At 32.7% G+C, this 25,862-nt stretch overlaps 1 protein-coding gene across 3 annotated transcripts in view; it reads left to right on the top strand.

Moving 5' to 3' along the window:
• LOC131524011 (latent-transforming growth factor beta-binding protein 4) overlaps window positions 1-25,862 on the top strand; it is a 95,608-nt gene that overhangs the window by 57,874 nt on the left and 11,872 nt on the right. For 2 of the 3 annotated variants that reach the window (XM_058750711.1, XM_058750713.1), the window contains 20 exons: window positions 1,421-1,489; window positions 3,394-3,516; window positions 6,419-6,583; window positions 8,002-8,445; window positions 8,527-8,634; window positions 11,578-11,706; window positions 12,470-12,595; window positions 12,701-12,820; window positions 13,519-13,638; window positions 14,611-14,733; window positions 15,126-15,245; window positions 16,365-16,484; window positions 17,060-17,179; window positions 18,194-18,313; window positions 19,438-19,557; window positions 21,079-21,204; window positions 22,021-22,146; window positions 23,361-23,483; window positions 24,993-25,124; window positions 25,383-25,508. In XM_058750711.1, coding sequence (XP_058606694.1) covers window positions 1,421-1,489; window positions 3,394-3,516; window positions 6,419-6,583; window positions 8,002-8,445; window positions 8,527-8,634; window positions 11,578-11,706; window positions 12,470-12,595; window positions 12,701-12,820; window positions 13,519-13,638; window positions 14,611-14,733; window positions 15,126-15,245; window positions 16,365-16,484; window positions 17,060-17,179; window positions 18,194-18,313; window positions 19,438-19,557; window positions 21,079-21,204; window positions 22,021-22,146; window positions 23,361-23,483; window positions 24,993-25,124; window positions 25,383-25,508 — 2,760 coding nt within the window. The remainder of the gene's footprint in view (window positions 1-1,420; window positions 1,490-3,393; window positions 3,517-6,418; window positions 6,584-8,001; window positions 8,446-8,526; window positions 8,635-11,577; window positions 11,707-12,469; window positions 12,596-12,700; window positions 12,821-13,518; window positions 13,639-14,610; window positions 14,734-15,125; window positions 15,246-16,364; window positions 16,485-17,059; window positions 17,180-18,193; window positions 18,314-19,437; window positions 19,558-21,078; window positions 21,205-22,020; window positions 22,147-23,360; window positions 23,484-24,992; window positions 25,125-25,382; window positions 25,509-25,862) is intronic. The other variant, XM_058750712.1, reaches the window with a different exon arrangement.

Genomic DNA, 25,862 nt, shown 5'->3' with positions numbered 1-25,862 from the left:
TAGTGAGTAACTGGTCCCCAAACTAAAGTGTTACCAGATGTATTTCAAATCAAGAAAATGTGTTTTATGGTTTTAGATTTAGTTAAAATATCATAACTATGTTTCTGATTAACTTTTTTGCTGTTGTTCTTAGTGCAGAGAAACATTTGCTAAGGATATATTTTCATAACTGCTTGGCGACCCTGAGTGGTTGATAATGTTAAGCACACGGTTATATAATCATTTTACCCGATGCTGAATAATGACTGGAACAATAGAGCCGTCTGTTACACGCTTCGGGATCTCTGGCTCCCCAGAGCCACAAATATTTAACCTCACAGGGACAAATAGTTATTTTTCCTTTCTGTGAAGCACTCTGGAAAGTATGCCTGGAAGGCTGGAAGACTTTGTTGTGAAAGAAACAAAAAAGAGAGAGCATGCTTTCCCTTGTGAAAAAGCTTAATTGTATTGAATGTGTACTTGAAGTGAACTTCAAATCTTAAAAGTATATTTTTAAAACTGTACTTACAGATAATATGATACCTATTAATGAAATAAAAGGCCACTTAAGGACTGTTTTCCTAACAGTCTTTTAAAAAGTGTGCTTTGTATTAATGTAAAATTAAAGGTTTTCCTTTAAAATACATTTTAAATCATTTTAATAATCTTTTGTCGTGTTTTAAGGAAGTACACTTATTTTTATGTGAAGTGCAATAATTTTAACTGTAGTGTGTTATTTGATATCGCATTTAAAGTTAATATATTTTAAATGTAACAAATGTGTAATTACAAATATATTTAAATACATGACATACAAGTTTCAATAGAAATTAAAGTATTTTTAGTTTACTGTAAATGCTTGTCAATACATTCAGCAGTAATTTTTACCAAAGTTTTTTTCAAAGACAATAGAAGTAATTATGAAATTACATATAAAGATGTACTGAAGTCCTCCTTAAGTGGGTCAAAAACACTCTTAAGTTCAATTAAAATATAAATGTAAATGATATTTTCATGTAATTGTAAATTCCATGCAATTAAGTGTCTGAAAACTTTACGTTCATTACATTTTAAAAGTGCACTTCTTTTTCTCAAGGGTTGCCTTATAAATTAACACATCACTCTGTATTTAATGGTGAACTGTAAAGCTATACATTAAGTTTATATATATATATATATATATATGCATGTACTTATACATATTCTCACATGTAAGAACAAAGCCAGAATGTGGCTTAATGAATTATAGTTTCAGGATGTTTTGTGTTATTGTATTTGTTTCAGCCTCCAGTCTTGCTGATGAATCACTTGTTAATTATCTGCATGTTTTTCCTGTTTTTCTCAGTTTGATTTTCCTTTTGCACGCATTATTAAACTAGCTGCAGTTTGACAGATGTGTTCTTACGTCCTGCTAGAGATCGATGTGCTCTTATCTCATCAGGAAACACCGTTAATGGTCAGGGAAGCTGCCCGAAAGGCTTCGAGAGGGTCAACGGGACGCAGTGTGTGGGTAAGAGTCCTCGCTCCGTCCTCCCGTGCTAGATTGATCCTAGTGCTCACGATTATCTCTCGCGGGACAAAATACATTTTAGGAACATGCAAACAAACACTTCGTTCTTCCTTCTTTCATCCAGAGGTCAGACAAATACATCAGTCTCTAAATGGTTGCTGTACAAATCTAGTTTTGTGTAAATACTGAAACTGAAGCAGATGCTCTTCTCAGTCTCATGTTGCTTTAATGCTGTGGAGCTGATATGATAAGTAGACATTTAATTGATTGTTTTACTCAAAGTGACTAACAAAGCACAATCCTCATTGAGAAAAGGGTTGAAGTTTGCATTTACAACCCATTTTATTTCCATAATGTGCAATATTTCTGAGTGAAATGTGAGATGAGATTATTTTATCTATTGCAGATCCAAATCCCAAAATGTGTATAGAAATTGACCATATTTACTTTCATAATGCATGCATTATAATTTATAGAAAATGATGTGTATTATATAGAAAATTATAATATAATTTTTAAAATTACATCATTTAATTTTTAAAATATATTTATGATATGTTTGTTTATTTATTAATTATTTAATTTTTTATGTTATTTGTGAAAATTTGTATTTATTTATTTAATTACTTACTTATTTTGACTACCAAGGAGTTATTTGAATTACAGTGTGACACATATCATGTATGATTCGGTTCACTGTAAAAAGTGATGAGTTGACTTAACTTAAAAAAATTGAGGAAACCCGTTGCCTTAAAATTAGTAAGTAAATAATAAATTTAAAAAAAAAGTTAAGTGAACTTGACAATTCACTTAACTTATTTTTTTTAATTATCTTTTACTTTAAAAATTTAAGGCAACGGGTTTTCTCAATTTTTTTAAGTTAAGTCAACTTATCACTTTTTACAGTGTTTGGCTTTTGAAATACATACTGAGGAGCATGTCCAGCTTAATTTAAAGGGGAAAATGGTTTCCTTACATAGCTGTTAACTCCAGGTTTTCTCACATGGTAGTAATTATGACAGAATGAATCTTTCACAGTTTGTCAGTATGTGTGAAATCCAGAGACCACCTTCCCCAGAAGAGAATCTACGGCATTGTTTTTTTAATCTTTATCCTGACCGTAACAGAAGACCAGATGGTTTGATAAACACTGTAAAATCTATTTATCAAGACAGCGCTGGAGGTGGTCACAGGGTCAAATAATGACAACTTCAGATTTGTTACATATCTCTCTCTCTCTCCGCTATGTTTCCTCTCCTGCTTCTTCAAACCACAGATTCATTCTGTCATTATGTAACATTAATGCTTCCTGTGTTTGCTACATTTGAGGTAATAACATTGTACACCACAATGCAAGGTATCCTTATGTAAGTACTGAAAAGATTGTACATGCATGTACACTCTTCAAAATAAAAGTCTTCTATTGGCATTGATGGACAACCTTTAACATCCATGGAACCTTTCCACTGGACAAAAGGTTCTTTATAGTAGAAAAGGGTTCTTTAAATTATTAAAATGTTCTTCACACTAAGAAAGTTCTTTTAAGAAGTGTTCACTAAATACGGTTCTTCAATGGTCCTTTTGGAAGCTTTATTTTTAAGAGTGTATCATGCGGAATCACATTTTCTTGATCATTTTTTGTACATTAAAAACATACTGTAACTTTCAGGAAAATATATTTTATTGAAACCGAGCTGCGCTTTTACATGTCAGCAACCTACCGGTTCACCTGTTTGTCTGGACGTTTGGTGCTGCTTACCTCAAAATCACTCTCAGTTATCCATCCAAGTCTACTTAAGTGTGTTAAGAAGTGTGTTAAGTACACTACAAGCACACTTCTTTTTTACAGCATGAACAATCCAACAGGTCAGGTTATGACAGTCATGTTTCCTCCTCTGGTGTAGATATTAACGAGTGTTTGCAGCCGGGTTTCTGTGAAAACGGGAACTGTGTTAACACCCGAGGGAGCTACAGTTGTGTCTGCAAAGAGGGCTACTTATTGGACGCCTCTCATGGGATCTGCATCTGTAAGTACGGGGCTGAGACCTGAGAGGAGATCGGTGGCGGGAATATGGCAGGACGGCCAAACCACACAGCTACAGCCTTCAGTCATACACAGACGTAAAGAAATAACTCTCCCAAAAGTGGAAATTTGCCAAAAATGTCCTCACCCTCAGGCCATCTGATGTAGATGAGTTTGTTTCTTCGTCAGATTTGGAAAAATGTAGCTTTCCATCACTTGCTCAACAGTGGATGCTCTGCAGTGAATGGGTGCCGTCACCAAACAGCTGATAAAAACATCACAATAATCCACACCACTCCAGTCCATCAGTTAACATCTTGAGAAGACAAAAGCTGAAACAAATCCATCTTTAAAATGTTTTTAAATTTAAACCATTGCTTCTTGCAAAAATACAAGTCCATAATCCATAATAACGCTTCCTGAATCAGGAGAGAAATCTGCACAGATCAATCACTGTTTACAAGACAAAACAGTCCAAAACAACTCTAAACAAACATGTGGCTGGATTTTGATGTAAAGGCGAAAGGAGATGGACTTTTTCACTGGAAGAAACGTTATTATGGATTATGGACTCATATTTTAGCCAGAAGCAACGTTTTAAAGAAAACAAACAAAAAAAACATCTTAATGATTTGTTTCTTTAAAAAGACACCAAAAAAAAAAAAAACACTTTTTGGTTTTGATTTCTTCTATTTGTCCTCATTTGTAAGTCGCTTTGAATAAAAGCGTCTGCTAAATTACTAAATGTAAAAGTTTCTTACAAATACGCAGCTTTTGTCTTCTCCAGATGTTAACTGATGGACTGGAGTGGTGTGGATTATTGTGATGTTTTTATCAGCTGTTTGGACTCTCATTCTGACTGCACCCATTCACTGCAGAGCATCCATTGCTGAGACACTGATGCAATGCTACATTTCTCCAAATCTGATGAAGAAACAAACTCATTTGTATCTTGGATGGTCTGAGGATGAGAATTTCCAGGTACTATATAAGCATGAGTTTTAAATCCACACTACAAAGTGAACACAGATGAGTGGAGGTTTTGGCTGTGTGGCGTTGTGCTTCTGTCTGTTCCGGTAGGCATTACTGTGCTCTGCTTGAGAGATGCCTGATGAGTGGAGCTACACTTTGCCCTTTGACCTGACTCTGTGCATATGCATCCCTACATCGAGGCCTGTCCTGACTGATCGCTCAGTGTTTTCCTGTGTTTTCCCGTCGATTGGGAGCTGCCTCTTTCTGCCTGAGTTTTTGCATCTGGGAAATTCTGTGACTCTATTTTAATCAGATTTTCTTCTTGTCTGAATCTTATCAAGCCTTCATGTGACTCTGAGCATGTTCATGTGTGTCGGTCAGGTAAGTGTAACTACGTCTCCTGCTGTGTCTGGTTCTGTATGTCTGTGATTATGTGCATATTCCTGCAGTGATTTGGGCTGATCTGTATGTCATTTCCAGTTGCTCTGTGGCTGATTATTGTATGCCTGGCTCTCCTTTAAACATTGTTTGTGCCGCTAAACCAATCAAAGCACCAAGAGTGTAACGAATGATGGCAGTGTAGAATGAGTAGCAGTAATATTTATTACTTTAGAACTTTTTGAAGCTAGATTTGTTTAAGTATGACGTCAATAACAAACACAACCGACTTAAAGGAATAGTTCACAAAAAACAACATGTACTCATGTTGTTTCAAACCCGTATGATTGTCTTTCTTCTGTGGAACACAAACAGAGATGTTTTGCAGAATGTCCAAGCTGCTCTTTTTCCATACAAAATAAAAAATATATAGTGATTAATACTGCCAAGCTCCAGAAAACACCGTTAAAAGTTGTGCACTATTGTAGGCCATACAATAACTTTGTGTAATGAGCAGACCAAAATTTAAGATGTTTTTCACTAAAAACTTCCCCTCAGCACACTTTTATAAGTTTTTTTAAAGGTAAAATTTCAGTAAATGATGTCTTAAATGTTTCAAGCTATAATGACCCTTGTGGAAAAAGAAGTGTGTTTAATTAGATTGAATTGAGTATTTGCAAAAAATATAATATTAATAATGAAATAAGTGGCCAATTGAGTGCACTTAATCAGAGACACTTTCATGACTGTTTATTAACATACTTAAGTGCATTTTAAAAGGTGTAAAAATGCCAAATTAAAAGTTTTACTGTCAAGTACATTATAAACCATTATGTTTTAATAATCTTTAAAAAATGTTGTACTTAAGTCCAATTAAATGGGTCGAAAAAGCACTCTTAAGTAAGTCTTAACTAAACTTGAAAAATATAATTGTCTTTATTGAAAATACTAAATTTAAAATAAAATAAAAACTATTTTAAGGTATATGATTTTTTAAATTATGTATAATTAAATTAAAATGTGTACACACAATTAAACATTTAATGTAATTTTCCTTTAAAATTTACTGTAAATAACATGCAATGAAGTGTTTGTAAACATAACATTCAGTTCACACTTAAATCTGTTCTTTTAAAGTATTATTGTTTCTGTAATAAGTACTCTTTTTAAAAAGTATGCTAAAATGTACTTCTTTTCCACAAGGGTATATGACTGGAGACTTAAGATTCCGAGAATGAGTTGTATAGACTGATTTTATTGATACCTTTAAGGTCACTGTATGCTTTTATTGTATGGATAAGAGCAGCATGATCATTATAGCATAAAGGTTTCAAACAATACGAGGGAGAGGAAATGGTGACAGAATTGACATTTTTGAGTGAACTGTCCCTTTTTAAGGCCATTTAAAGCAGCAGTAAATATCAAGACTCATCTATATGCTTTCATGTTCATAAATTAATGCATTTACTTGCATGCACGATCTGTTGCATGTTGAGATTCGTGTCCCTGCCTGTATCCCTATGTAATGTTATTTTATATTATTTTCCCCCTCGCAGCGCAGAAGGTGATCTCCTCGGAGAAGGACCAGTGTTTCCGTATCCTGAACCAGGGCTCCTGTTCTCTGCCCATCCTGAGGAACATCACCAAACAGATCTGCTGCTGCAGTCGAGTGGGCAAAGCCTGGGGGAAGAAGTGTGAGTCATGCCCGTACTTTGGCTCAGGTAAGAGGCCTTTCAGACATTCAAAGAATGCACTTCTCTTTTCAAACAACTGCACTGGAATGAACATATTTAATGCAGAAGTTGAGGCAAAGAGTGTTAAGAAGGCTGGAGGACAGCACTAAGAACATTGCAGTGTGTTAATGCAGAATATTGAAACAACATGATTTGGTTTTTACACAAAGAGTCCAACTGTTCCTCAAGGACCCCGTCCCACCCACACCACCGGCAATATTTCTCAGAAAAATGTTTGGAGGAATATCAAAGCAGTTGGAATTTACTGTGTAATTTGTCTGTCTTCGTTTAAATACCACAAGTTGAGGCTCTTGCGCTGTCCCGGCTGACCCTCAACATTTTTGGCTTGATTAAAAAAACAAAAATGGACTTTTTTTTTCAACTGTGTCCATTTCAGTGAATTATGTCTTAAATTTTGATCTCACACAAAGCTATTACGCCCTTGTGAACAAGTAGTGCGCTTAATTGTGCCGAATGTGCACTTGTAGTGTACTTCAAATGTTAAAAGTATATTTTAAAACGCTGTACTTGCAGATAATATTAATGAAATAGAAGGCCACTGAAGTGACTTTAAAAAAGACATTGACTACGTATATTCCTTAACACACTTAAGTACACTTTTAAAAATGCACTGTTATAAAGTTAAATTATTTTATTTAACTACATTTAAAATTATCCTGTCTAATAATTGTTTGCCGTGCTTTAAAGAAGTACACTTATTTTCATGTATTGACTAATATACTAAAGCACATGTTAAGTACTGGATTAGAATTTTAACTGTAGTGTAATTTGATATTACATTTAAAGTAAAATATCCTATTTTAAATGTAATAAATTGCAACTTCATCATTACAAATGTTCAATTACTACTTACAAATATTACAAGTATTAAAAATAAATACATTATAAATATTAAATAGAAATGGCTTTAAAGTATGTGAATGTAAATAACAATTATAAATGTCTCTTATAAACAAGAAGTTTGCTTAATTGCATTAAATGTGCATTTGAAGTGAACTTCAAATCTTAAAAGTATATTTTTAAAAACTGTTCTTGCAGATATTATATTAATGAAATAACTTAGGTGTGCTTAAAGAGAGACACTTTCATGAGACACATTTGCTTCTTAACACACTTAAGTAGACTTTTAAAAAGTGCACCAAAAGTTTTACTTTAAAGTACTGTACATTTTAAATTATGTTTTCATAATATTTTGTCATGCTTCATGCTTTCACACTTATTAAATGTGTTGACTAACATACTAAAGCACATGTAAAGTGAAAGGAATCTGCTGTGTTGTATGTCTGTCTTTGTTGTCGTCCCGGTTGAACTTGAAATTTCTGAAACAAAAATTGTGACTCCATTGGACATTTACAGGTTTTCAGCATCTAACTCTATGTTCACAGCCGCCTTCAAAGAGATCTGTCCAGCTGGACCGGGTTACCATTATTCGTCTTCGGCTGTCAAGTTTAACCAGAGGCTAGCTGAGATGCTTGACACCGGCGGACCACCCTTGGTGTCTGAAAATGGCCGTACATCCACCCAAGGCATAGCATCCCAGCCTGATGGCTCCAGGACTCACTCCACAATCTCACAGTCAACCCGAATCCAACAAGTGCCATATTCACCGACCAACACGCAGACCATCCGAGTCCAGCAGAGTCTTGCGAGACCACAGCAACCTGACGCAGGTTCACAGGCCGGCTCCTTTATCATTATAACTCAACCAAAACCAAACCTGTCAACGAGCGGCGGCTCTCAAACCACAGACGCCAGACCTCAGCAGCCTTCCAGCATCCGTCCTGGGAGCACGGCCGCCGCGACCAGCCAGCCGGGCAGAGTGAACACACGTGAGCCACAGCGTTTCTCATTAAGTTATTTATTAAAACTCACTGGTGTACGTGTGTTTGATTCAGTCTGATTGTGTACAGCTGTTGTACGGACACAAACCAGCCGGCCATCGGTTAACAGACAGCCAATATTTCCCGTCAGACCTCCTCCTGTGCCGGCTACAGCCCGACCACTTCCAACTAGACAAGGTAAGCATCAGACAGACTAATGAAAATTATGTATTAAAAGAATATACTTAATTGTGAACTAAATGTAACATTTTCAGACTCTTACATGCAAGGTACTTACAACTAAATCAGAGACACTTTTTTATACTAAATGCATTTGTGACTCACTTAAGTGAGATTTAAATACATCTTTATATGTAATTTCATAATTCATTCTGTTGTTTTAAAATATTTGACATAAGGTTTCTCTGAAAACTAAGTTGACAAGCATACTGACAAGCATGCATGGTGAACTAAAATATACTTTAATGTAATTTCTATTGAAACGTGTATGTCATGTACTTAAATTCATTTGTAATTGCACATTTGTAGAAATGAAGATGCAATTTAGTACATTTAAAATTAGTGCTGTCAAACGATTAATCGTAAAGTTTTTGTTTATTTAATATATGTGTGTGTGCTGTGTATATATATGTGAACCTAGACCAAAAAAACAGTCTTAAGTGTCAATTTTTCGAAATAAGCTTTCCATTGATGTATGGTTTGTTAGGAATCTGGAATCTGAGGGTGCAAAAAAATCAAAATATTGAGAAAATCGCCTTTAAAGTTGTCCAAATGAAGTTCTTAGCAATGCATATTACTAATCAAAAATTAAGTTTTGATATATTTACAGTAAGAAATGTACAAAATATCTTCATGGAACATGATCTTTACTTAATATCCTAATGATTTTTTGCATAAAAGAAAAATTGATAATTTTGACCCATACAATGTATTTTTGGATATTGCTACAAATATACCCCAGCGACTTAAGACTGGTTTTATGGTCCAGGGTCACATATTATTTATATATAAAGACACACACATACAGTATATATTTTGAAAATATATGTATATATTTATATTCATATTATTTATATTATAGATAAATATATTTAATATATAAACATAACATATTTGTCTTAAATTTATGCATGGGTGTGTATTTACATATGTGTAATAAATATACAGAGTACACACACATGTATTATGTACACAAAAACTTTTATTTTGGATGCGATTAATTGCGATTAATCGTTGCCCAGCACTATTTAAAATATATTAACTTTAAATGTAACATCAAATATGTACATTATAATTAAGTACTTTAATGTGCTTTAGTATGTTAGTCAACACATCCAAATAAGTGTACTTCTTTAAAGGATGAAAACAGATTATTAAAACATAATGATTTAAAATGTATTTTAAAATAACACTTTTAGCTTGATATTATTGCAAAAAGCGTACTTAAGTGTGTTAATAAACATAGTCATGAATGTTTACATGTAACATATTTTAATGTAATTTCTATTGAAACTTACATTTAAATATATTTGTAATTATACATTTGTAATGATGAAGTTGCAATTTAGAACATTTAAAATATATTAACCTTAAATGTGATATTAAATAAAACACTGCAGTTAAAATTGTGATCAAGTACTTTACATGAGCTTTAGTATGTTAGTCAACACATCAAAATCAGTGCACTTTAAAGCAAAACTAAATATTGAATTTAATGATTTAATATGTACTTTAAAGTAAAACTTTTAATTTGACATTATTACAAAGCATACTTTTTACTTGTCTACTTAAGAAACAGCCATGAAAGTGTCACTCTTTAAGTGCACTTAAGTGGCCTTTTATTTCATTAATACAATAGTATCTGAAAGTACAATTTTGTAAAATATACTTTTTAAGATTTGAAGTTCACTACAAGTGCACATTCAATACAATTAAGCACACTTCTTTTTCACAATAGGATGCTTGAAGGCCCTGTCCCAAAAAGTGCACTTGATGTGGACTTAAGTCCATGAAACTATTGGACGTCCCATTTGTGGTTTTATGATTCAGAAGGGTCCTCACAAACGTTAACAGCTACAGTAAAAAGAAAATGGGCTGTTTATGTCCTCATCTGCATTTCTTTACTGATTTTTTGGGAACTGCTTTTCACTGCTGCTCTCAATCTGTTCTTTATTGTAATGTCAGAAATATAGTTTAGGGCAAGATTTAGTATAAAAGTGAAGATGTTCCTCAGGATATTGGTCTTAAAACAAAAGGTTCAGTCAGACCAGAACTTCAACGGGACAATTACGATTATCGTTACGGTGACTTGATAAGCACAAAGACTCGCTTCTCCAGGAAACTGTGAGCATGCCCAGAAAATCCATCGGCCTGCTCATATAAATGACTGACTTCTTTGATTTCCAGAGCTGAAGTGACGCCAAATTCATATCAACCTTGAAAAATGTGGAGCTGGATAGAGAACTGTAATTTTCTCATCATTTCTTTAGTGTGATTGTTCGATGAATTTGGTTTGGAGAGGAATGAATAAATGTCAATCATTTTGGGAACACAGCATACTTCTGAGATTGAGTTTGGCTAATCTGATTATCTAAACCACAAATTGACCTGATATTAAATCACTTTACCAAAGAATAAGTGTTTTAAAAGTGTATTAAATTACAAAATGAAATATAATAATGCACAATTAATTTTCACCACTTTTTAATCATTAACAAATGTTATATAAATAATAATGAGAAATATGAGAAATATGTTTCATGATATTTCAAAAAGTTTGAATGTACTTGAACTAGTGCAAGCATTGTGTTTAGTAATGTTTGTATACAATTTTACTAAAATTTATGTTTATATAATTTTTATATCAAATTACCTTTTAATTAAAATCTATATTTTGTTTTCTCACTTTATAAAAAAAAAAAATAATGTATAGTATAATATAATATAATATAATAATATAAATGTACATATATATATACATTTATATATCAAATTATATACAGTATATAATTTTCTCTGTTTTTATTTATGTATTTTTTATTTGTATTTATTTCTTTACTTTCTAATTAAATGCTGTTGTTTTTAACTGTTTTTTTTTTGGCCTTGTGTGTGGTTCTCCAGATGGCCGAGTGTGTGAGTCGCGACCTCAGGTGTGCGGTCCGGGGCACTGTTTTAACCTGCCAGGCGGTCGACACACGTGTGTGTGTAACACTGGATATATCCTCAACCCTCAGCAAGGCCACTGCCAAGGTATGAACCTGTGAGTTATGCCTGACTTTAAAGATGAGAAATAAGCAACACTTCAGACTTCCACTCTAAAGAAGAAAAATATATAAGGTAACATGTCTATGTAGCCTACGTCCTTAAACAATATTCAATCAGGTTCAGTCAAGCACATGATCCTTACACACCACCAAATTGCCTGCCATTTTTCCACGGTGTATTTTAGATTGTTTTACGTGACTCACCAGTATTTGGCATTGCCATTGCATTTTCAGTGCTTTAACTGTGTGAATTTGTTTTATGCACTTGCATGACTTTATAATGTGTTACTTGCAACAGTAAAAGTCACTTACAAATGAGGAAAAGCATAAGTAATTTATCTAAATATATATTTTATAAAGGAGCCAGAAATATTAGTAATATCACAATAAGGATTATTATAGTTAATTAAACCCATAAAAAGTGAACAAAAATAAATAATTTGAAAATGTGTTACTTGGAAAAAAAATAAACGTTAACTGAAATAAAAATAAATAAAAAAAATATATATAAAATTAAAACTTTACCTAAAATTAACATGAAAACATAAATTACAAAAATAAAACCTAATTTAAAATGGTAAAAAAATATATATAGTATATTAGTACGTCAATTATATAAAAATAGCACTGTGCGCAATACTCAGAAGAAAGAGTGAGAAGAAATCAATGATCAAACCATCTTATCTTTGTCTCTGTCTCTCTCTCTCTCTCTCTCTCTCTCTCTCTGTCACATACACACACACATTCAGACATAAACGAGTGTGTGCTGACGCCCCGGCCGTGTTCTGTGGGTCAGTGTGAGAATACAGCGGGCAGCTTCCGGTGCGTTTGTCCATCAGGATACCAGACCAACTCTCAGCAGACCCTGTGTGTCGGTCAGAAACATCTCATTCTCTCAGTCCGCTGGATAAACACGTCCTAATAGCTTGTTTGTAGAATGTTGTGCATGTAATCATTGATGAGATCGATGGATTCCACAGATTTGGATGAGTGCCGTCAGGTGCCCAATCCCTGTGTTAACGGGCGCTGTGAAAACACACTGGGCAGCTTCAGGTGTTTGTGCAGGACTGGATACAAGCTACAGGACAACAGCTGCATAGGTAATTCAAGACATGTTACCCATATTTTATTTTATTTTTCATTTCATATTTCATATTTCATTTCATTTAATTTCTTACCATTCAAAACTTTGGGGTCAGTAACATTTTTTCATATAAAAAATCAATACTTTTATTCAACAAGGACACATTAAATTGATCAAACATTAAAACTGTTGTTGCATTTTTTTGTTGCAAAGCGGAAATGATTTTGAACCTTCGATTAATCAAATAATCACAGTTTCCACAAAAATATTGAGCAGCACAACTGTTTTCAACATGGATAATAATCAGAAATGTTTCTTGAGCAGAAAATCAGCATATTTTAATGATTTCTGAAGATCATGTGACACTGAAGACTGGAGTAATGATGCTGAAAATACAGCTGCACATCACAGAAATAAATTACATTTTAACAGATATTCAGATTGAAAACAGCTATTTTAAATTATAATAATATTTCAAAATTTTTACTGTATTTTTTAATCACAGAAATGCAGCCTTGGTGAGCAGAAGAGACTCCTTTCAAAAACATTAAAAACTCTTACTGACCCCAAACATTTGACCGGTACTGTATATGATGATACAATGAAAATATACTGCATGATAGGAATGAATCATGCGTTTTCTGTCTCCAAAAACAGTATTTGTTAGGTTTATTAAACTGTGAATTGAAATCATGTGGTGTTTTGTGCTCTTAGACATAGATGAGTGTGTTGACCCTCTGCGCTGTCCGGGTCAGGAGTGTGTGAACTCTCAGGGCTCTTACAGGTGTGTCTCCTGTAAGCCTGGCTTTGATCTGCTCAACGGACAATGTTCAGGTAACACACTGCACACAAATAGCAACGGATTGACTGTAAATATTTATTTTACTGCAGACTAATCTGCGTTAGTCTGCTTTAAAAGGGCCCTGTTTTGTAGTAACAATGAGGCACACTTTTAAAAAGACAAAAAAATTATTACAGAAAAAAAATTTAAAGATTATACTTAAGTGTGAACTAAATGTAATGTTTTCAGACACTTAATTGCATGTTATTTACAATTAAATGAAAATCTATTAGTTTAAATTTAAAAATGAAAACAATTAATTCAACTTAAGAGTGCTTTTTTAACTGTAATTTCATAATTACTTCTGTTGTCTTTAATGTCACGATGATGAAGTTAGACATAGGCCAAGTTCTTGCTTAATGTCGGTCAATGTAATATTCTGGGCTTTTTTTTATCTTCATTTCACCATAAACAAAAGCTAAATTAGTTATATTATGGTAGTAATACTAGTAGAAGTAATAGAAGTAGATATTTCACTTGAGATAAAACTAAAAACATTCTGTTTGTCAATGTTTAATTTAGTTTACTTAATAAAAATAAAGAGAGATTAAAAAAATGTATTGTTTATTCTCATATTCTTTTTAAATACTGTATGCGTATTTACTAAAAGATAGCTATTTAGTACATTTAAAATACATATAATATTACATAACACACTACAGTTAAAATTATAATCTGATATTTTACACATGCTTTCCAAGCACCACAAAAGATTAAACATGACTTAAAATGCACTTTAAAGTAAAACTTTTAATTTGACATGATTACGAAGTGCACTTTTTAAGAGTCTACTTAAGTGTGTTAAGAAACAAAGCCATGTCTTTAAGTCCACTTAAGTGGACTTCATTAATATAATATTATCCTCAAGTACAGTTTTAAAATATACTTTTATGATTTACTTTTACAAGGGTTTACAAGAGTAAAGCTGAGCATTTCAAGGTAAAATCAATGGTTCTCTTCTTCAGATATTGATGAATGTCGCCGGACGCCGTCACCCTGTCCGGACGCCGGCCGCTGTGAAAACACTCCAGGCAGCTACAGATGCTCGTGTCGAACGGGATACAGATTCCAGGCCAACGCCTGCGTGGGTAAGAAGTCTAAATTATATACGTTTAGATGACAAATATGTGACCCTGCACCACAAAACCAGTCATAATGTTATTTTTTTTTAAATTTGAAAGCATTTGAAAGCTGAATAAATAAGCTTTCCATTCTGAATCTGAATATTGAGAAAATCGCCTTTAAAGTTGTCCAAATGAAGTTCTTAGCCATGCATATTACTGATCAAAAATGAAGTTTTGATATATTTACAGTAGGAAATTTACAAAATATCGTCATGGAACATGAAGAAATGAAATGGCACAAAAGAAAAATCAATAATTTTGACAATATACCTGTGCTACTTATGACTGGTTTTGAGGTCCAGGCTCACATATGACTGTGTTCCTGTGTGCATGGATGTATGTGTGTGATGTTGCAGATGTGAATGAGTGTGAAGATCCACTGCAGTGTCCCGGACAGGAGTGTGTGAACTCGCAGGGATCGTATCGCTGTGTGTCATGCAGACCTGGATTTAGCCTTAAAAACAGAGCGTGTTCAGGTAAATGCAACACATCTGGACTGAAATTTAACCATGAATGGAACATTATAATTGTAAACCTGGCTATGCTCTTTATAACAAACAAATGATTAAAAATATATATTTGTTTTTCCAAAGGCAAAAACACTCATACAAAGTAAAAAAAAATATTAGCTATTATAAAGAACTTAATATTTAATACCACCAAACCAGTCTTAAGTAGCAAAGTAGCGAATATTTGTAGCAATAGCCAAAACTATATTGTATGGGTCAAAATTGATAGATTTTTCTTTTATGTCAAAAATCATTAGGATATTAAGTAAAGATCATGTTCCATGAAGATATTTTGTAAATGTATCAAAACTTAATTTTTGATTAGTAATATGGATTGCTAAGAACTTCATTTGGACAACTTTAAAAGTGATTTTCTCAATATTTGTATTTTTGTACCCTCAGATTTTCAAATAGTTGTAATCAATTTTTAAAAAATTACCCTTATGACTGGTTTTGTGGTCCATGGTCACATATGTTTTTTTTACAACTCAATTAACGAAAGCTACATTAGCTATTTTCACTTAAGATAAAATAGTCTTTTTTCCCTCAGAATTGGAGCTGATAACTTGAAATTGTGAGTTTATATCATGCAATTGCGAGAAAAAAAAAGTCAATTGTGAGATAAAAAGTCGCAATTACTTTTTCTGTATGTATGTATTTATATATTCATTTATTCAGTAGTGGAAACAGGCTTCCATAGTTATGTACCAAAAAAAGGAAAAATTAATAAAAATCCAAAATCATTTCTGCAGTCAGTAAGGTAAGTAAATAACACCGACATTGCACTTTTTTCAGAAATAAATAAATCAAGTAAAAAGTTTAAGGTCGTTTTATGCCTAACTAGCTCAATCAGGTCTCCTTCAACTAGTCTATCAAGCTCTAATCTGATTGACCAAGACGGTCTAGCAGTTTAACTTCAGCCACAACAACTGTAAATCCACTCGATCAACCACCTAAACCGGCTTAGACCACTTCACGTCCAGCTTCAAACAGCTGAAGATCATCTGAATCTGGTTTTTGCTGGATTTTCCAGCAGAGAAAGCCTGAAGCCTATTGTATAATGAGCGAGTAGTTTCTGTGTCTCAGATATCGATGAGTGTCGCCAGACTCCTGATGTGTGTGTTAACGGCCGCTGTGAGAATAACATGGGCAGCTACAGCTGTGTGTGTCGCCCTGGATTCAGACTGGAGGGAAACATCTGCAAAGGTGACCAAACCGTCAGAGACGTTTTACTGTGTTAAACCTTCTCAAGCTCAACATGTGAAAAAGAAGTGCACTTATGCATACTTTTAAAAAGAGTGCTTATTATGGAAATAAGTGTGAACTCAATGTAATGTTTTCAGACACTTAACTGCATGTTATTTACAATTAAATGTAATTGAAATGAATTTCAATTGAAACTTGTATGTAATGTATTTAAATATATTTGACACATTTTTAATATTAACACATTCTGTAATAGTTGCAGCTTATAACATTTAAAGTACTTCATGTGCTTTAGTATGTTAGTCAACTCATCAAAATAAGTGTACTTCTGTAAAACACAACAAAGGTTTTATTATTATTATTATTATTATTTATTACAAGTGCATTTTTAAAAGTCTACTTAAGTGTGTTAAGACACATGAATGTGTCTCTCTTTAAATGGCCTTTTATTTCATTAATATTATATTATCTGCAAGTACAGTTTTTTTTAAATGTATGCTTGTTTCACAAGCGGTTATTGCCAGTTTCACCCACGAAGAATAAATGGTTCGAGTCTGTTTCTTATCCGGTTCCAGATGTGAACGAGTGTGAAAACGAGCTTCAGTGTCCAGGAAAAGAGTGTGTGAACTCGGTCGGCTCCTTCAAGTGTGTCTCCTGTCAGCCGGGCTTCGAGGCTCTTGACGGCCAATGCCAAGGTATCACTGCAGATGACAAATAACATTGATTTGATTAAATGTACACTATAAAAAAAATTCCGTAAAATTTACGGTAAATAACGGCAGCTGTGGTTGCTGGAATTCTACCGTAAAAAATACGGTAGCAACATTTTAGGTTTTATGGTTTTAACTTAAATTTACTGTTAAATACCGTAATTTCATTAAGTGATATAATGTTAATATACCAACCTATTGAAGTACTGAAATCTGTTTTGTACCTTTGAAATACACTGATAACCACCAAATGCAGGCGGTGATAAGAAAGTCACATGATGAACCAAAGCCCATCACAAGCAGCTTTTAAATTATAACATATATAGAAGGTGCACAGTGTCATTCACACAAACACTAAACACCATCATGGTGAGACTCATTAGACTGAAATATGCAATAAACATTAATTTAACAACATTAGATGTAACATACAACCCTAATAAACATAACTGATAAGAAAAAACTAAGAAACCTAGTTATTTCAAAGAAAAAAACATCAAATTCAAGCTAAATTTGAAATGTAACGCAGGGAATTCTGGGAACGTCAATTTATATTTTTTCCCTGTAAATTTTACATTCTTTTTCACTTCCAAAAACAGTATTTCACCGTAAAATTGTCTGAAATGTCTGTTACAGTTTTTGACCGTATATATTAGGGTAACTTACCGTTAACCATTTAACAGGTTTTTACTGTAGCATTTTCACAGTTTTTTACCGTTAAAATCACGGCCATTTTTTTACAGTGTAGAATATGATAAAAAGAAAAGTGATCATTTCTTTATTTTTTTTTGTTTTTAATGCAATTATGAGACACAAAGTCACAGTTAGTAATAGATAGTAATAGATAATACGAGAAAATATGTGTTCTGTCATTCTGTAGAGCAATCCTTTCAATGTCGCTTTCTTTTAAAATGATAAAGATGTGAATATTGTATGTAATATATCGTCTGGTCCATTACCGGGTTTTGAATGTGTGCTGTCTCTCCTGTGTGTTTTCAGATATAGATGAATGTAGGCAAAACCCCACACACTGCACTAATGGCCAATGCATGAACACTCCCGGCAGCTTCAGATGTGTGTGTGATCTGGGCTTCAATCTACAGGACGGCACATGCACGGGTGAGAGAGCACTAAAAATAAATACATAAATACATAAAATATTTTTTTGTTAATTGAATCAGGGCTGTTATAGTTAACACATTTTTTTTTTTAAAAGTTACTTGAAATAAAATAATAAAATAAATTATATTATTAAATCACTAAAAATAAAATTAAAACAGAAAATATATTTTTAAAAATCAAAATATTAACAAAAACTGTAACATATTTTACATTTATCAATAATAAAATGTTATAGTTTATCAAAAATAAATGTTAACTGAAAATAAAAAAAAAAGATCAAATTATTGCATTTTAGCTAGTTACCAAAGGCAACATTTCTCATTTTAATTTAGTGTTATGTGTAAGTACTAAACTAACTGAAAATAAATAAACTAAAATTAATCAATAAAAATTAATAAATGTTTTTTTTAAACTAATAAACATATAAAACACAACAAAATTACTGAAATCTTAGCCAAAATTAAAGTGAAAACAGAAAATACAAAAATATGTAATTCAAAATATTTACAAAAACTGTATATCAGTGATACTAAAATAACACTGCTTGAAATAAAATAACTGAAAGAAAGATCAATTTTATTTCAGCCAACATTTCTCACTTTTGTTTAGTATAACAAAATACCAAATTAACTAAAACTAGATAAATTAAAACTAACAATTAAGAATTTATAAAAACTATATAGACATATTGGGGTAAAACAATAAACATGACAAAAAGACAAAAAAAATTACAACAACAACAAAAAAGCAGAGAATAGAAAAATAAATTCAAATCTAATTCAAATTATTAACAAAAACTATAGTAAATGTTAAATTAAATAGAAAAAAAAAATTATTGTAAAAATTATTTTATTTCTGTTGACTACCAGAGACACATTTATCATTGTTGTTTACTGTAACTTGAAGTACTAAAATAACAAAAAGTAATGAATAAATATTAATAAAAGTGATATATATATTAAAAACATACACAAAACAAAATCACTAAAACTTTAACTGAAAACAGAAAATGCAAAAGTAAAATCTAATTCACAATATCTGCAAAAACTATAACAGTATATCACTGATACTATACTAACACTGTTGTAGCATCACGTGGTTCTTGTTTGTTTGTGTGTTAGATATTGACGAGTGTCTGGATGCGCTGCAGTGTCCCGGGCAGCAGTGCCTCAATTCTCCGGGCTCGTATAAGTGCGTTCCCTGCAGAGACGGACACAGCATGCAGAACGGACGCTGCTCAGGTCAGAGATAAACCACAGGCGCTTCAATCTGTCTAAATACTTACTGTGCGCACTGTCAAGTCGTCTTGAAGCTCTCTGAGTGCAAACAGCAGCTCTGCTGGCGACTCTTTGGAGCATCGTGCCACAGAATAAAGGATGTAGTGCAAGAAGTTGGCTTTGGCAAATGAACGGCATCAAATGTGTCAGAGCTTCATTCCTCCAGGGACAGACTCGCGCTCACTCTCTCGCTCCTCCTTCCTCTCTGGCCTGTGAAAGACGGCGTATGGCCTGCAGATGGCAGAGCTCAGATCTCAGCCAATGATCTGCATCCGCCGGACGTTTCAGTCGCAGTGACGGAGAGGATCCGCCTCACCTTCTATATTTATATTATTATAGTAAACTTTATACTGCAGTGAACTAGCATAAAACTAGCATGCCAATGAAAAAAAAAAAAAAAAATTGTGATATGTTTTTCAATAAATGAGTCAAATGTGTTAATAAATAACTGATCGTGAAATGTGTCAGTAAATACATAACAGCATAAATTGCAGTTTATTGATTTATGTCATTTTTAAACATTTGTTCATGAATTGTATTACTCATTTCATGACATTTTTAAAACATATTTATTCATTTTGTTAAGATATATTTCATTATTTATTTATTTTATATTTGATTGACATTTCATTTTTTTATATAAACATTTATTTGATGTTGATGTTGACAGTATTTCAGTATTTATTGATGCATATTTACAATATTTATTGATACATTTCATGATTTATTTATTTTTAAACATATATTCATTTTAAATTAAACATTTTAAAACATTTATTGTACTAATACTAATAATTCCATTATTTATTTATTTTTAAAACATTTATTTTATTGACAGATATTTATTTGACATTGACAGTATTTCAGTATTTACTGATACATATTTACAGTATTTATTGATACATTTCATAATTTGTTTATTTTTGTTTAACATAATTTGTTTATTAACATAATTATTAATTGTATTGACATTTCATTATTTATTCATTTTAAAGCATATATTTATAAATATTATTTATTTATTTTTACATTTTATTGACACATTTTAGAATTTATTTTTGTAAAACATGCATTTATGTTACTGACACATTTCAAGATTTATTTGTCGACATGAATTTAATTATTGACACATTTCTTGATTTGTTAATTTACTGACATATTTATTTATTGACACTTTTAATGAAAAAGAGTATTTATTAATAAGGCATTAAAAATCCTCCATAGGTGTTTTAAATAAATGTCTTAAAGGTACAGTATAGCAAAAAGATTCAGAGAGAGGCCGTAAAATGTCATGAAAACTAAATTATGTCTATTTTTGGTGCAAAAAGCTTGATTGACATAATAGGGAAGCGACAAGGCAGAAGAAAAAGTGATATGCATGTCAGACTAAACCTGTATTGTCAGGCAAATATTAAATGAATAAATGCCCAGCTTGTATGTTTGTGCACTTTCACTGCTAACCCGTGCTGTTTGTTTTCCCTTCAGACATTGATGAATGTGTGAGTGCTCACGTGTGCGGGCTGCAGAGCGTGTGTGTGAACACGGACGGCTCGTACCGCTGCGACTGCTTACCGGGCTTCAGAGCGGCCGGACCGCGGCGCCAGTGCAGAGGTCAGACAAATATTATCGCTTTATACTCCTCTTCTGTTCAGATTAGTGCTGTCAAAAGATTAATCGCATCCAAAATAAAAGTTTTTGTTTACATGATATATGTGTGTGTACTGTATATATTTATTATGTATATATAAATACACACACATGCATGTATATATTTTGAAAAATGAACATATACGTATATATTCATATAATTTATAGTATTTATAAATATATTTAGAATATAAACATAACATATTTTTCTTAAATATATACAAGCATGTGTGTGTATTTATATACATAATAAATATATTATACACACATATATTATGTAAACAAAAACTTTTATTTTGAATGATATTCAATATTTCAGATATGTGACCCTGCAGCACAAAAGCAGTCATAAGCAGCTCAGGTATATTTGTAGCAATAGCCAACAATACATTGCATACAATTAAATTTAAGGTCAAAATTAAAAAAAATATATTTTATGCCAAAAATCATTAGGATATTAAGTAAAGATCATGTTCCATGAAGATATTTTGTAAATTTCCTTCTGTAAATATATCAAAACTTAATTTTTGATTAGTAATATGCATTGCTAAGAACTTCATTTGGACAACTTTAAAGGTGATTTTCTCAATATTTAGATGCATTTAGATTTTTGCACCCTTCATATTTTCAGATAGTTGTATCTCGGCCAAATATTATCTGACCCTAACAAACCATACATCAATGGAAAGCTTATTTATTCAGCTTTCAGACTCTTGTGACTGGTTTTGTGCTCCAGGGTCACACATGAGTTTGTTTTTAACACACTTCTGTCTGGCTCAGACATTAACGAGTGTCTGGAAGGAGATTTCTGCTTCCCGAGCGGAGAGTGTGTGAACACGGACGGGTCCTATAAGTGCGTTTGTGCGCAGGGCTACAGGAGCGCCGCTAACGGGACGTCCTGCCAAGGTATGACACCAGACGTGATGCACAGCCAACGTCAAGCTGCCATTTCTCACTAAACATGTGGGGAAATGTTATAGCGTGACCGGTGCTTTTCTCAGCGTCTTTGAATTTAGATTTGGACCTTGTCATCAGGGAGTTGTTTCAGTCTCTCCAATGTGAAATGTTCTTTAATTCTCGGATGGAATGATTCTGTTGGCGTAACTGCATTAGTCAAACGGCTGAAGTAAACATTTCTCCTTTCAACACGTCCACCACACACCCAATGAGATAAAATCAAGATGCAGGATAATTGCGCAGAATGAGATAAAGGGGAACATCTGCACATTCACACTCATGTACTGAAGGCAACCTGTAATTGGAGATCATTTTTGTATGTATTAAATAATTTAGTATTGAATAATTTATATTGTAAGTGCATATACTTTTATTGAAAATATTTAGTTTAGTAATTATAAAAATATGTAGGTCCTTGCTTTTTTCTGCAGAAAAGTTTTTTTATTTTATTGACACATTTCATTATTTTTGAAACCTATGTGTTTTATCGACACATTTCATTTTAAACACATGCATTTATTTTAATGACATTTTAATTATTTATTTGTTGACATATATTTATTAATTGACACATATTTATATTATATTTAATTATTTGTTTACCGATTTTTTTATTTACATGTTTATTTATTTACATTTTATGAACTATTTTAATTTATTTATTTTTAAAACATTTATTTATTTTAATGACATTTTAGTGATTATTTATTTGTTTGTGTATTTATTATACATTTTTATTAAATTATTTAGTTATTTAGTGACATTTATTTATTTATTTATTTTTAGAAAATTTTAATCAAAAATGTATTTATTAATATGGCACTCATAGGGGTTTTACACTGATATCTTAAAAGAACAGTATAGAAAAAAGCAGCCTGTTTGATTCAGAGGGTCAGAGAGAGGGTGTAAAATGCTCATGAAAACTAAATTGTGGAAAAGAATTGGTGGAAAATAAAAGACACATGTTTTTGTTTAATCATGGAGCAATGTTCAGTAATTTGGCTAATTTGACTTAATGCGCAGTTATCCGGTCTCCCTGTTCCTGTGAATTCAGCTCCATCTGAATCGTCCAGAGCAGAGCAAAACTGTTGTGAGACTGAGCATTATTACTGATGGCTTCTGCGTGGGATGATCTCATGCGTTGTGTGTGTGTGTGTGTCCAGATGTGGACGAGTGTGTTCAGGAGGGAGTTTGTCAGGACGGCCGCTGCAGCAACACTGAGGGATCGTTCCTGTGCCACTGCCAAACCGGCTTCACCACCAACCCAGAGAGAACCGCCTGCCTGGGTAAAACACACACACACACACACACTATCACAACTAGGGGTTTTATTGGGGAAACATTCAACCAGTATGTTACAATTTAATGCTGAAAAAAAAAAATTCATCCAGTAAAGCTACTCTCAGTTTATGTAAAGCAACTATCACTTTTGTGGTCTGGCTCTTTTTTTTTTTTTTTGAAAATTGTTTTTTTTTTTTTTAACCGTGACAGTACTGTCAACAGAAATTCTTAAAATAATTAAATATTATTTAATTTTATTAATTTTTCATTAATTAAACATGACATAATGTTAAAAAATACAATATTGTGGCCAAATGAGGGACAAATTAATACAACATTATGATTTAACTGAAACAATGAAACAAATTACTAAAATGTGGATGTTTAAGTGGACAATTTTGTAATGTATCACCTGAATGTATTTTAGATTTTTTGTTTTATGTCAAGTTAAAATGTTTTATATAATAATGTAAAAGTTTATGGATTATGATGCTGAGCTTGTGTTTGCCATGTAAATAGCCCGATCCTAACATGGTGTTAAAAAATTAATAAACAAACTAAAATGTGCCCATAAAATATATTTAAAGTAAATAAAAAAAGATATGGCCATGATTTTTAAATTAAACTAGAGACATATTTAACTTAAAACATATATTTACTTTTATATTACATTTACATTCAGTCATTTAGCAGACGCTTTTATCCAAAGTGACTTACAAATGAGGACAATAGATGCAATCAGAATCAAACAGAGCAATAATATGCAAGTGCTATAACAAGCCTCAGTTAGCTTAACACAGTATATGTAACAAGGGTTTTTTTTGTTTGTTTGTTTGTTTTATTGATTATATATATATAGTCAATTTTCGGTAACACTTTAGAATAGGGAGCACTTATTCACTATTAACTACGACTTTTCCTTCAATAAAGTCCTAATTTGCTGCTTGTTAATAGTTAGTAATGTAGTTGTTAAGTTTAGTTGTTGGGTAGGATTAGGGATGTAGAATAAGGTCATGTAGAATAAGGCATTAATATGTGCTTAATTACTACTAATAAATGGCTAATATTCTAGTAATATGCATGCTAATAAGCAACTAGTTAAGAGACCCTAAAATAAAGTGTTACCCAATTTTCTTCTGCATGTCATGTGAATACAATAAAATAAAATAAAGAAGTTCTTAGGGGAAAGTTCACAGTAGAATTTCTTTGATTTTTTAAATATTTTTTTATTATTATTATTGAGTGGAAACTTAAAGTCTGGGCAAATTTTCAGCACTGGACAAAAAAAAGGATAAAGTCATTATAGAGACGTAATAAAAAGTGTAAATTTATTGTAATATAATTTGAAATGAGAATTATTGTTTCTATCTTTTCCCTTCGTTTTACACTTTATTTGTGCTTGGAGTGTGAAGCTCCCACACGGTGAGTAAAGTGTAGCTGTGTCAGTCGCTGTCGTCGTGCAGGGATGAGTGTGTGTGTGTAGACAGATCTCAGCTGAGGCGTTTGCTCTGCAGATGTGAACGAGTGTCTGGACTCAGAGGGACTGGTGTGTGGATCCCAGCGCTGTGAGAACACCATCGGCTCGTTCCGCTGCGTGGCGTCCTGCGAGCCCGGATACCACATCACCGCCTCCGGAGAGTGTGTGGGTGAGTCTGACAGACAGCAAATCACACACACACACACATGCATGCACGCACACACACACACATGCATGCATGCACACACACACACACACACACACACACACACACACACATGCATGCATGCACACACACACACACACACACACACATGCATGCATGCACGCACACACACATTCATGCACGCACACACACACACACACACACATGCATGCACACACACACACACACACATGCAGAATGACAGCTGGGTCTCTCTCGCAGACATTAACGAGTGCGCTAACGAGACGGTATGTGGACATCACGCCTTCTGCCAGAATCTGATCGGCACGTATCAGTGTCTGTGTGACCAGGGCTACGAGTCCACCGGCGACGGACAGATGTGTGTGGGTGAGTGCATGACTGCAGGAAAACAACTTTAAAAAAAGAGGATTTATTACAGAAATGTGACCCTGGAGCACAAAAGCATTCATAAGTAACATGTGTATATTTGTAGCCATAAACAACAATACATTGCATGGGTCAAAATTATACATTTTTCTTTTATGGTAAAATTCATTAGGATATTAAGCAAAGATCATGTTCCATGAAGACATTTTGTAAATTTCCTACCGTAATTATATTCAAACTTAATTTTTGATTAGTAATATGCATTGCTAATAACTTCATTTGGACAACTTTAAAGACGATTTTCTCAATATTATATATATATATTTTTTATTTTATTTTTTTCTGGAATCTGAA

This window comes from Onychostoma macrolepis, chromosome 18 (assembly GCF_012432095.1).
Source record: "Onychostoma macrolepis isolate SWU-2019 chromosome 18, ASM1243209v1, whole genome shotgun sequence".
Classification (NCBI taxonomy): Eukaryota; Metazoa; Chordata; class Actinopteri; order Cypriniformes; family Cyprinidae; genus Onychostoma; species Onychostoma macrolepis.
This window is presented reverse-complemented; position numbering and strand designations above follow the sequence as displayed.